Consider the following 12,620-nt stretch of genomic DNA (forward strand, 5'->3'; position numbering starts at 1 on the left):
AAAGATATTTGTACTTTAAAAAGTATTGGGTTTACAACACAGTTCTGGGTTCACATAGTAATACCATTTTAAAAAGGAACATGCTTTAATTATTAGGTCCTAAGAAATAATTCAGTACAAAAAGAAATTGTACAAAGATTACATGGGAAGTTTGAGTCCCACAATAGGTACTGATGCCTATTTGGTTTATAAATGAATATATCAATGTCTTGGAAATACTGTCAAATACTCCACAAAGAAAACATTGTCTCCTGTTTACATGTGAAAGTAGAGTTGAAGTGTAGGTATTTTTTCACCTCTATATGGTTCTGTGACCAATGTCAAAATTAACCATCACCTAAAATATCTAGAACTCAAAGAATCTATTTCCTAAAGAGTAATTGGGTAGCAAAAGTATGTATATTATCAAGTCTAACTGGCTCTTAAATGGTCTAACAAGCAAGTATTTTTAATTATTAATCATTTCAAAGGCACTGGACCATTGATAATACTACCTTTTCATTAGCTACAGAACTATTTGGGTTGGGGTGGAAAGTTATTTTGTTTTAAAAACTAGAAATTGAATAGGTTACACAGTGAAGTTCATATTCAACACTGCTGGTATAAAATACATCAGCAGCAATGCTTTGATAAAAAATATAAAAAATAAGTCAGGACAGCTGACAGACTATATTGTCATAGTCCATACACAATAAACTTGCATTTGATTAAAAAATAAATTTCAGAGAAACGAAGATGGCAGCATAGGTAAACACCTGAAATTGCTGCCTAGCACAACCACTTCAAAATTACAACTAAAAGACAAGACAGACATCATCCAGAACCATAGGAAGGCTGGCTGAGTGGAAATTCTACAACTAGAAGGAAAGAGAAAAGCACACTGAGACTCAGAGGAGGTGTGGAAGTAAAGTGCAGAGGTACGGAGGCGCATGTGGAAAGGGGTGGCAACGGAGGACGCCGGTGTCTTTTTCAATCGGGAGGGAGTCACAAGCTCCGGACAGACCTGAACTCCAGTTCCGGGCGAGTCTCTGGGGACCCAGGACTCATATGGGGAGAAACTGGACTGTCTGGCATCAGGCAGAACTTGAGGGCAGCTTTCTCTCAGAGGTGCTTGCAGTGATTACCGCAGGACACTGAGATGGGACACTGAGACCCGGGGGCCTCTTAGGACAGGGCTGAGGATCAGCCATAGCTGTTTGCTCCACCCTGTTGATTCCCTAGACCCCGCCCCACCCAAGCTGCTAGCAGAGGTCTTTGCATATGAATAGGCTGGCCCTTTGAGATCTAAAATTACCTAACAAACTGCAGCTGGGTCAGAGAGACCCAGAACTTCCAAAAGAAGGCCCAAGGCCCCATAGCAGCTTGCATTGCTTCACAGCTGGGCCTCATCTGGGCACCTCCAAACCCCAAACAAAGAAGAGGAATCTGCAGATCTCTCCTTAGCTCCTGCTGGGTAGCCTCAGGCAGAGGCTAAATTAGCACCTCCTTAGAGATCCAAGAGCCCATGTACCCAGTGGTCACATTGGGACCATCCAGATTACAACTCCTCAGATCCATAAAGGACACACTCAGGGGGCAGACTCAGTGAGCACCAAAGCCCCACTGAAGCAAGTCTTGCCCCAGAAGGGTCTCTTCAGCACAGAAGTTCTCCCACTGTAGACACAGCTGATTCTCACAGCCAATTGGCCTGGAGGTCAATTCCTCCCACTGATACCAACAACAATCAAGGCTTAACTACAACAAGACTGTGCACACAGCCCACAAAGGGGTGCACCAAGAGTGTCCACCTCAGGTAATTGGGGAGGCTGAGCCACTGGGCCCTATAGGACACCTACCACACAAAGCCACTCTATCAACACAGGGAAGTAGCCAAAATTCGGAGACAAAGAAACAGATCACAAATGACAGAAATGGAGGAAAGCAAACTACTAGATATAGAGTTCAAAACCACGGTTATAAGGTTTTCCAAGAATTTTCTAGAAACCGCCGATAAATTTAGTGAGACCCTCGAGGATATGAAAAAGGACCAACTAGAAATTAAGCATACACTGACTGAAATAAAGAATAATATACGGAGATCCAACAGCAGACTACAGGATCCCAAGAATCAAGTCAAAGATTTGAAATACTAAGAAGCAAAAAACAACCAACCAGAAAAGCAAAAAGAAAAAAGAATCCCAAAATATCAAGATAGTGTAAGGAGCCTCTGAGACAACTTCAAGTGAACCAACATCCGAATTATAGGGGTATCAAAAGAAGAGAGAGAGCAAGATATTGAAAACCTCTTTGAAGAAATAATGACAGAAAACTTCCCCTACCTGGTGAAAGAAATAGACTTACAAGTCCAGGAAGCGCATAGAACCCCAAACAAAAGGAATCCAAAGAGGACCACACCAAGACACATCATAATTAAAATGCCAAGGGCAAAAGACAAAGAGAGAATCTTAAAAGCATCAAGAGAAAAAAAGTCAGTTACCTACACGGGAGTACCCATACGACTGTCAGCTGATTTCTCAACAGAAACTATGCAGGCCAGAAGGGAGTGGCAAGAAATATTCAAAGTGATGAATAGCAAGAACCTACAACCAAGAGTACTTTACCCAGCAAAGCTATCATTCAGAACTGAAGGTCAGATAAAGAGCTTCACTGATAAGAAAAAGCTAAAGGAGTTCATCACCACCAAAACAGTATTATATGAAATGCTAAAAGGTATTCTTTAAAAAGAGGAAGAAGAAGAAAAAGGTAAAGATAAAAATTATGGATTGGGAACAGGGAGACCAAGATGGCGGCGTAGGTAAACACCGGAGACCGCTGCCGCAAACAACCATTTCAAAAATACAACTAAAAGACAGAACGGACATCACCCAGAACCACAGGAAGGCTGGCTGAAGAGAGACTCTACAACTAGAAGGAAAGAGAACAGCAAATCGAGGCTCAGAGGCAGCGCAGTGTGGAAAATACAAAGGTACCGAGGTGCGCGCGCAAAGCGGGCTGGTGGCTGAGGGCGTGGTTATCGTTTTCGGTCGGGAGTGAGTCTCAGACTCTGGGCTCCAGATCCGGGCGAGTCTCTAGGGACCCAGACTCAAACGGGAGAAGCGGGATTATCCGGCATCAGTTGGAACCTGAGGGCAGCTTTCTCTCCGAGGTTTGCAGCGGCTGCCGGGGTTCTGAGAAGCAGAGCCTCTGGGAACGGGACTGAGCGTGGCCATAACTGCTCCCTCCGCCCGCCCTGTTGATCCTGCCCCGCCCAAACCCTGCGCACAGCCATTTGCCGATCGCCTCAGGCAAAGGCTGGATTAGCGCCTCCCCAGAAGGCAGACGTTTTCCATACAGCTGATTCCTATAGCCAGTCGGCCTGGTGGTCAAACCCCTCTAGTGTTAACTACAACAATTAAGGCTTGGCTAGAACAAGACTGCGCACAGAGACCACAAGGGGGTGCACCAAGAAAGCATAAAAGATGCGGAGACAAAAAAACATGACAGAAATGGAGGATATGGAGCTAAGAATCGCAATTTTGAGGGCTTGCCATAAATTTGTGCAGAGCCTCACGAAAACTAATGAGACCCTCGATGCTACGATAAAGAAATTAGAAAGTAAGCATACACGGACTGAAATAAAGAATATTATACCCAATAGCAGACCAGAGGAGCACAAGAATCAAACCAAAGATTCGACAAAAAACACCCAATTGGAAAAGCAAAATGAAAAAAGAATCCGAAAGTGTGAAGATAGTGTAAGGAGCCTCTGGGACAGCTTTAAGCGGTCTAATATCAGAATTATTGGAGTGCCAGAAGATGAGAGACAGCAAGATATTGAAAACCTATTTCAAGAAATAATGGCAGAAAACTTCCCCCATCTGGTGAAAGAAATGGACTTACAGGTCCAAGAAGCGCAGAGAACCCCAAACAAAAGGAATCCAAAGAGGACCACACCAAGACACATCATCATTAAAATGCCAAGAGCAAAAGACAAAGAGAAAATCTTAAAAGCAGCAAGAGAAAGAGGCTCAATTACCTACAAGGGAATACCCATACGACTGTCAGCTGATTTCTCAACAGAAACTTTGCAGGCCAGAAGGGAATGGCAAGAAATATTCAAAGTGCTGAATACCAAGAACCTACAACCAAGATTACTTTATCCAGCAAAGCTATCATTCAGAATTGAAGGTCAGATAAAGAGCTTCACAGATAAGGAAAAGCTAAAGGAGTTCATCACCACCAAACCAGTATTATATGAAATGCTGAAAGGTATCCTTTAAGAAGAGGAAGAAGAAGAAAAAGGTAAAGATACAAATTATGAACAACAAACATGCATCTATCAACAAATGAATCTAAGAATCAAGTGAATAAATAACCTGATGTACAGAATGAACTGGTGATTATAATAGAATCAGGGACATAGAAAGGGAATGGACTGACTATTCTTGGGGGGAAAAGGGGTGTGGGAGATGCGGGAAGTGACTGGACAAAAATCATGCACCTATGGATGAACACAGTGGGTGGGGAGTGAGGGTGGAGGGTGGGGTGGGAGCTGGAAGGAGGGGAGTTATGGGGGGAAAAAAGAGGAACAAATGTAATAATCTGAACAATAAAGATTTAATTAAAAAAAAAAAGATAAAAATTATGAACAAATACATATCTATCAACAAGTGAATCTAAAAATCAAGTGAATAAAAAATCTGATGAACAGAGTAAACTGGTGAATATAATAGAATCAGGGGCATAGAAAGGGAGTGAACTGACAATTCTTGGGGGGGAAAGGGGTGTGCGGGGTGTGGGAAGAGTCTGGACAAAAATCGTACACCTATGGATGAGGAAAGTGGGGAGGGTAAGGGCAGAGGTGGGGTGAGAACTGGGTGGAGGGGAGCTATGGGGGGAAAAAAGAGGAACAACTGTAATAATCTGAACAATAAAGATTTAAAAATAAATAAATTTCAACTGAAAACACTTACTTAGTCTGGCCTACCCTATGGCATCTATCTTCTGCTTGTTTATCATTGTAAGGGTTACAGTCAATATCGTGAAGTATAACAACATTTGCTGAAGTCAGGTTTATTCCTAAGCCACCAGCTTTCGTTGACAGCAGAAATACAAAGATATCCATATCGGTATTATACTCATCAATTAAATGAATCCTGTAGGATAAATATATTAGGTTACATCTCACTAAAAGGTATATAATTAAAATGAAAACAATCACATCACATGAAAAATAAACTTGAAGATAAAAATGTATGCTTTTTGTATTATAGCTATGTTACCTGCAGCTATATTATTGAAAGAGCTTCCCAATTCATCAACTTCTTTTCTATACCATTTATCTCTACTAATTCTTACTTAATTCAATTATTCAGAATTGATTAATTCCTGAAGGACTATTTTGTCCTTTGTTTAATGGTTCTGGCTTCTCTAAATTCTATATGGCTTTTCGATCTTTAACCTTCTCCAAAGTCTGTCAACTGCTACTAGTATACAATATAAGTATGAACTGAATCTCAAGATCAAGTGGTATTGGTGTAATCTCTTTATCATGACTTCCCTCACTGTAGTGCAGGGGGAAAAAATTCACTCTGGCTGATAAAAAATAAATCAAGATATAATGCAGTTAAACACTCTAGAAAAAACATTCCTTTTTTCAAGATAAACATTTTTAACCTTTGGGAATTAAAACATAACTTACTCAATTTCTCTTAAAATATGAAAGGCCAAGTTTTAAAACAATCTCGGTTTATAGATAAGGTGCTTTAGACTCTGAATGATTTTTAAAGAGAAACACACTACTAAGTATACAATTATAGAACTGTTTCAAAATATGCTTAATGCAATTCAGACCAAAAAAATTAAAAAAAAAGAAGTTCCTCATCTTCAGGTAATGACTAGAAGTAACCACACATAAGACTCAAAGCAATACAATTCTATCAAGTGCTGTAGACATTTAAAATGCAAACATTTAATCGAATTTGAGGGTAAGGTGGATAGAAATTTTTGAAACTAAAGTAAAGTATACCAACCTTTCAGAAATCTGAGTCTTTCCATCTAATCTGAGGTACCTATGCTGATGATGTTTTAAAAGAGCCTCTAAAATATCCAGCATCATGGTAAATTGGCTAAATAATACAACTCTATCACCCTGTGAAAATACATATATGTATTAAATACATGGGAAGAAAAATTATAAATATCTAATGTTCAACTGCTTCTTTAATAAAAATAAAGTAATCATAACTAAGGTAAAATTCTTATTTTGGATTGTATATAAATTAATTTCTAAACCTAAGAACTAAATTCAATTTTCAGTTTTGATTTGTAAGGTCAGTAAATGGGAATAGCTACAAAGTACTGTTTGGGTTGTGTTCTTACTAATGTAAGCTGTTTCCCATATAAACTGCAGTGTTACTTAACCTTTAACATAGTATCTTCAAAATATTAATTTTGAAGCAATCATAGAGATAGAGTGTTACCTATGAAATAATGATAAGATTCTTTTTTAAAAAAACACCAATATAGATAGGTTCTAATAACTTCTATTTTTCTTTCAGAGGTTCGACAGAGGAATAGTAATCAGGAAAATATACTCCCATATACAGTGGAAATCCCTTATCTGCGGGAAATACATTTCGAGATCCATGGTAGATGCCTGAAACCACGGATAGTACCAAACCCTACATATACTGGATTTTTTTCCCTCTACATACATACTTTTTCACTTAAAGGAAGCACTTTACAGCTTGTCTTCGGCACATCCAAAATACTAGCATCACTACTCTTGTACTTTGGGCCATTAATAAATAAAATAAGGGTTACTTGAATACAAGCATTGCGTTACACAGCCCATCTGATAACCGACTACAGATCTGATAACTGAGAGAACTACCGAGTGACTAATGCGCTAATGTACACAGTGTAAATCTGCTGGCATATACTGCTTCATGTCCAGGTGAGACAGCACAAGATCTCATCACAAAACTTAGACCAGTGTGCAGTTTAAAACTTACGAATTGTTTATTTCTGGGATTTTCCATTTAATATTTTTGGATCATGTTTGGATTTTGGTGACTAAAACCACAGAAAGCAAAAGGGCAGATAAGGGGGGAACTACTGTATCTTCCCCAAATGCTCAAAACACTAGTTCCTAAAAGAATGCAGAACAGACAACGGCTAAAACTTTAAGAAAGTCAAATCATGCCCGAATTGTCTTAAGAAGTTTAACTAAGTGGGAAAACACAAAAGAAGTAGCATTCTTCTTTAATACCTTCTCTTTTAGTTCCGACAAAATGCGTGCCAAAACTCGGAATTTTCCAGAATCTAAAATCAAGTCCATGTCTAACTGGAAGTTATTAATGTGCCGATACTGTTTACAAAGAACATGTAACTCAAAGTCTGTCATAACTTCCATATCTTCAAAGATCAGGTCAGGGTTAGCTTCACAATGTGTAGGTTCCTCAAAGCAAAACAAACAATACACATACTTCAAAATTAAGATAATTTATATGATCAATACAATCTAATAAATTGTTCACATCTGATAAAATATCTAAATCATAGAAATTTTAGGACAACATATGTAAGAAAGAAAACTAATATTTTTTAGGTACAATAAAGGGGGAAAGTTCTTACTATTTTAGAATTAGCATAATGAAATATTTATAGATGAAATAAGATCTAGAATTTATTTCAAAATAATCTTGGGGAAGGGACTAGATGAAACAAGAGTAGTGTTACCCTTGTGCACTGTTGGTGGGACTGCATAGTGGTTTAAATAACCATTCGTTTAAATGATCACAATAACACTATGAACAACAATATGGAGAAGTATCAAAAACTAAAAATAGATCTATCATACAACTCAGTAATTCCACTTTTGGCACTTATCCGAAGAAAACAAAAACACTAATTTGAAAAGATATATGCATTCCCATGTTGAGTGCATTATCATTTACAACAGCTAAGATATGGAAGCAACCTAAGTGTCCACAGATAGATGGATAAAGAAGATGTGATATATAAGTACAATGAACATTACAGAGAAATAAAAAAGTATGAAATCTTGCCACTTGCAACAACAGGGTATTATGCTAAGTGAAATAAATCAGACAAAGATAAATAACATATGGTATTACTTATATGTAGAATGGAAAAAAAATACAAGAGAAAACACATAACAAACAAGAACAGATTCATAAAAACTGACCAAATGGACGGTTGCCTGAGGGGTAGGGAAAGGGAGACGGGTGAAAAAAAAAAGAAGGGGAATATAGTCAGTAATGATGTGGTAAGTTTGTGGTAGCAGATGATGAACAGTATTAGTGAGTGATCACATTGTAAGGTATAAAAATGTTGAATCCCTATACTGTACATCTCAAATTAATATAACATTGTATAGCAACTACACTTAAATAGATAAAAAATAAACAAAGAGTAGTGTCATTCCAGATAATAATCGCAGAAAATGTGTGAAGATTATATGGGCAGAGGATTTCATTATACAATTCTCTCTACTTTTACATGTTTGAAATTTCCCAAAGTAAATTTAAAATAATAGTAAGAAAAAAAAAAAATCAAAACAAATAGCTGCTGCCCAGCCTGCATGGCTTAGAGGTTGAGTATCGACCTATGAACCAGGAGGTCAGGGTTTGATACCAGGAGATCAGAGATCGATTCCCAGTCAGGGCCTATACCCAGGTTGCAGGCTCGATGCCCTGTGGGGCGTTCAGGAGGCAGCCAATCACTGATTCTCTCTCATTGTTGATGTTTCTATCTCTCTCTCCCTCTCCTTCTCTGAAATCAATAAAAAATATATCAAAAAAAAAAAAAAAAAGCAAATGGCTTCTTTTAACAGAAGAAATATGGGTAGGTGCTAAAGAATGAGGTAAAAATAAAGAGTAATGGCTAAAACAAGGGATAAAATGAAAAAAATAGAGAAAAATGACTCACTACCCAGGCCATAAACTCTGAGAAATCTTTTGGAAAAAAAAAAAAGTATATTATGAAGTCTAGATCAAGAATTGGCAAACTTTTTCTACAAAGGGCCAGACAGTAAATATTTCAGACTCTGTAGGCTAAATGATCTGTTTGGTCAACATTCAACTCTGCCCTTTTATTGAGAAAGCAGTCACAGACAATGCCAAAACAAAAGGCTGGCTGTGGCTGTTAGAATAAAACTTTATTTATAAAAACAGACTACCATATTTGTCCCTCCAGAGGTAGTTGGCTGATTCCTGGTCAGTCCTTCTTGGCTCTTATGTCTCTCAAATTATCTTGAACTTTGTCTAAAAACATATTTGTTTTTCCTAAATGTGGTTAAGTTAATATGCTTATTAGGGTCAATGGTCTCATTTTTAGCCTAACAATTGACCCTCGTGTTTAACAGTGGTAAGAAAGCTTAGTGTTAGCGTAAGATGGGACCTTTACCTTCAGCATCAGCTGGGACATTTCCTTGAGCTTTTCAGCTGTGTAATATTGGCGATGTAATAGAGGATGATTGGCCATTTTTCTCAACTGCATCATGACATTGCACATTTCTGTGTTTTTTTCTGTGATCCAAAGAGACAGATTTTTAAAAAATACAAAAAACAAACAAAAACAAGCTGACAGCTGTTTGTTGAAATATATCTCAATGCAAACAAAGAGCTAAAATTACTTCTTCATATTAAAACTAACTTAAAAAAATGAGTGGAGCCCACTATAATATGACTAAACAAAATGCTGCCCCAGTACAAGATCATTTTTCACGTAAAATTGTGAAAATCAGATTATACCCAAGTTATTGATAGACTTTTTCAATTTGCTGAAAAGACCCAGGTAGAGTTGCTCCTGTTTCTCCGACATGGGACACAACTCAATCTGGTCCTTCTTGGGGGGCAGCTGCTTGAGAACCTGAGTGAGGAAACCAGTTTAAGTAAAACAATCAGATAAAGATGAACACAGACATTTAAAAAACAATCATAATAAAAAATATGCAGATAAGAGTTACCTCATCTTTTACTCTTCTGAGAATAAATGGTTTTATAATTTGTTTTGCGTGTGCTATTCTCTCCTTTTCATATATACTTTGCTCATCAGCTGATTTCTAAATAAAATAAGAACATATGCTTTTAGAAATTATATTCATTTAAATGATAACAATAACAATATTACACAACATGAAAATTTGAGTTGTTTTGCATAGAAACTCCATTTATTCTAGATGGAACTTCACATTTGTATTCTGGGCTATAATCTACTTAAAGCTCCATATGTATTTTGAGATTTCATGACATGTAAATTGTGTATGCTGCTGAACTATACTAGGTTAGTTTTCAGAAGTCATTAGCTTATGAGTTGTTACTGATTACCTAGAGAACTAGAGAACGTAATGAAAAAGTGTGTGTGTGTGTGTGTGAGAGAGAGAGAGAGAGAGAGAGAGAGAGAGAGAGAGAGAGAGCGAGCGAAAGGGGGTGGGAAAAGGTGAGATGAAGGGTATGAGAGAGAGGTAAAAAACTTGTATTTATTTGTGGAAAATGGCCCTAAAAGAAAACTAGTACAGGTGATGTGAATAATGTGCTCTAAAAAATGGGCATAGTTATTAGTCAAAACTGGTTAATTTTGGAGAATTAAAAAAGTGGAATTTTATTCTAAAATGTGAAGGTATCATCAAGTGAGAAAAAATTCATTAGTGAGAGTTAAAAAGGCAGTTAATTGCAGCAGAAGACTATCACAGAAAATGCTTGCAAAATATGTATAACAGGAGAATCAAGAATCTATATTAACATTGCTATATGGAAGAATTTAGGAGTTTTTGAAGACTATATTGTGTTTTTTCTAAAAAATCAGGAGAAAATTAACAAGATTTTCATCTAAACGGATTTCTTTATTGTAACTTTTAGAAACTGTTACTTTTGTATTTATGAACTTTTATTTCAAAACTATGTCCCAGGATAGGAATTTTCAACCTTTCCCTAGTTCTACAGTTCACCTATTAAAAAAAAATGCTAATTTTCCTGACCAATTTTAATAAAGAAAAAGCAACGATCAAAACTTTTCCCAAATATTATATATCAGAGACTTCCACCAATTTAAAATTGTTATTCTTCAGAAAATTAGCATGTTAAAAACCAAAACTTTTAGACACAGATTACAGAAGTCACCAATTCATTTCTCATTGTGTTTTGGCTGATTTCTCAACTCATCCAAAGATAGGAATATCGACTACTTAAATTTCAACATGAAAACAACAAAAAAGACAAAATAGAAGAATGACCCAGGTAAAACACAAAGTAACATATTTGGGAGAAAATATGAATTTATGCTTACTGTCTTAGAAGAAAACATTCTTCGTATTTCACTTGTGCTACTACTAAACATGTGTGGCATAACAAAATTCAACAGCGACATGAGTTCTAATAGATTATTCTGTACAGGTGTGCCTGTGAGCAGCAAACGGTTATTTGCCTGTGAATGAAGGTAATTAAGATTAGTTGGTTTTTTAAATTAGAGAAACATCCTTCTTTGTCTACCCTCCGCAGTGTGGTGGTGGTGATTAATACCATTATTAATAATGTAACATTCTGTAATGAAAGGTTAGTAATTTTAAAAAAATTATCATCTATTGTATCTTAAGGCAGAATGTGTAAAACTAATGGTTTCACTTTTTAAATAGGTAACTTGCATCCTTAGATCACTTTATGAGGTAATGAAAATAGATTATATTTAATATCCAGAGTTTATCACACAAGACTGAGGTAGTAAATTGAGGCTCATGAGTTATGAATGGTTTTTACAATTTTAAAGGGTTATAAAAAACAGCAAAAAGAGCAAGTGACAGAGGCTAAATAGTCCACAAAGTATTAAATATTTCCTATTTGGCCCTTTACAGAAAAAGTTTCCTGACCCCTGATATAAAATACTACTTACATTAAAATACATAATATGAAATGTTAACAAAATTGGAAAAATTCACAAACACTCTCTTACATTAATTGTCATAAGGTGCTGGTAGCGAATAGAGCCCATATTCTTCAGCATATGGCCCTCATCAAAAATTGCGTAATTAAGTTTTAATCGTCGAAAGAGACCACGGTCATCAGAACTGCTGATTGCACAATTATACCTGTCACCAAAAGAAAAAAGGAATCTCTAGGGTTATGCCTTTATGAGCCACTAGTAAGATTTATTGCTTTGTAAAATTATTTTTATTTATACACTTTTAATCACTGGTATCTAAAAGATACTACTAATTGGTGCTCAAATAAATATTAATGTAATGTAATTTATCTAGTAATTACTGATGTACATGTAACCAAGTTTAAAAATGGCCCAGCCAGTGTGGCTCAGTGATTTGAGCGTCGACCTATGGACCAGGAGGTTGACTTTAGATTCCTGTTCAGGGCACATGCCTGGGTTGCGGGCACAATCCCCAGTGGAGGGCATGCAGAAGGCAGCCTATCAATGATTCCCTCTCATCATTGAAGTTCCTATCTTTCTCTCCCTCTCTGAAATTAGTAACCAAATCCTATCTAACAATAGACAAACATGGTAATTGACCGTACCTTCGCCACACCTCCCATGGGCTAATCAACATGACATGCAAATTAACTGCCAACAAAGATGGCGGCTAATTTGCATATACTGGCTGGGAGCAA

The 12,620-nt window shown here is 36.9% G+C and overlaps 1 protein-coding gene across 6 annotated transcripts in view; it reads right to left on the reverse strand.

Moving 5' to 3' along the window:
* SMARCAD1 (SNF2 related chromatin remodeling ATPase with DExD box 1) overlaps positions 1-12,620 on the reverse strand; it is a 90,617-nt gene that overhangs the window by 8,100 nt on the left and 69,897 nt on the right. For all 6 annotated transcript variants that reach the window (XM_070392686.1, XM_070392677.1, XM_070392660.1 and 3 more), the window contains 8 exons: positions 11,953-12,088; positions 11,293-11,430; positions 9,974-10,069; positions 9,759-9,876; positions 9,412-9,533; positions 7,253-7,441; positions 6,012-6,130; positions 4,953-5,135 (listed from right to left, as the gene is read on the reverse strand). In XM_070392686.1, coding sequence (XP_070248787.1) covers positions 4,953-5,135; positions 6,012-6,130; positions 7,253-7,441; positions 9,412-9,533; positions 9,759-9,876; positions 9,974-10,069; positions 11,293-11,430; positions 11,953-12,088 — 1,101 coding nt within the window. The remainder of the gene's footprint in view (positions 1-4,952; positions 5,136-6,011; positions 6,131-7,252; positions 7,442-9,411; positions 9,534-9,758; positions 9,877-9,973; positions 10,070-11,292; positions 11,431-11,952; positions 12,089-12,620) is intronic.

Source organism: Myotis yumanensis, unplaced genomic scaffold (assembly GCF_028538775.1).
Source record: "Myotis yumanensis isolate MYYU_CA2020_CCGP unplaced genomic scaffold, mMyoYum1.0.hap1 SCAF_1, whole genome shotgun sequence".
Taxonomy (NCBI): domain Eukaryota; kingdom Metazoa; phylum Chordata; class Mammalia; order Chiroptera; family Vespertilionidae; genus Myotis; species Myotis yumanensis.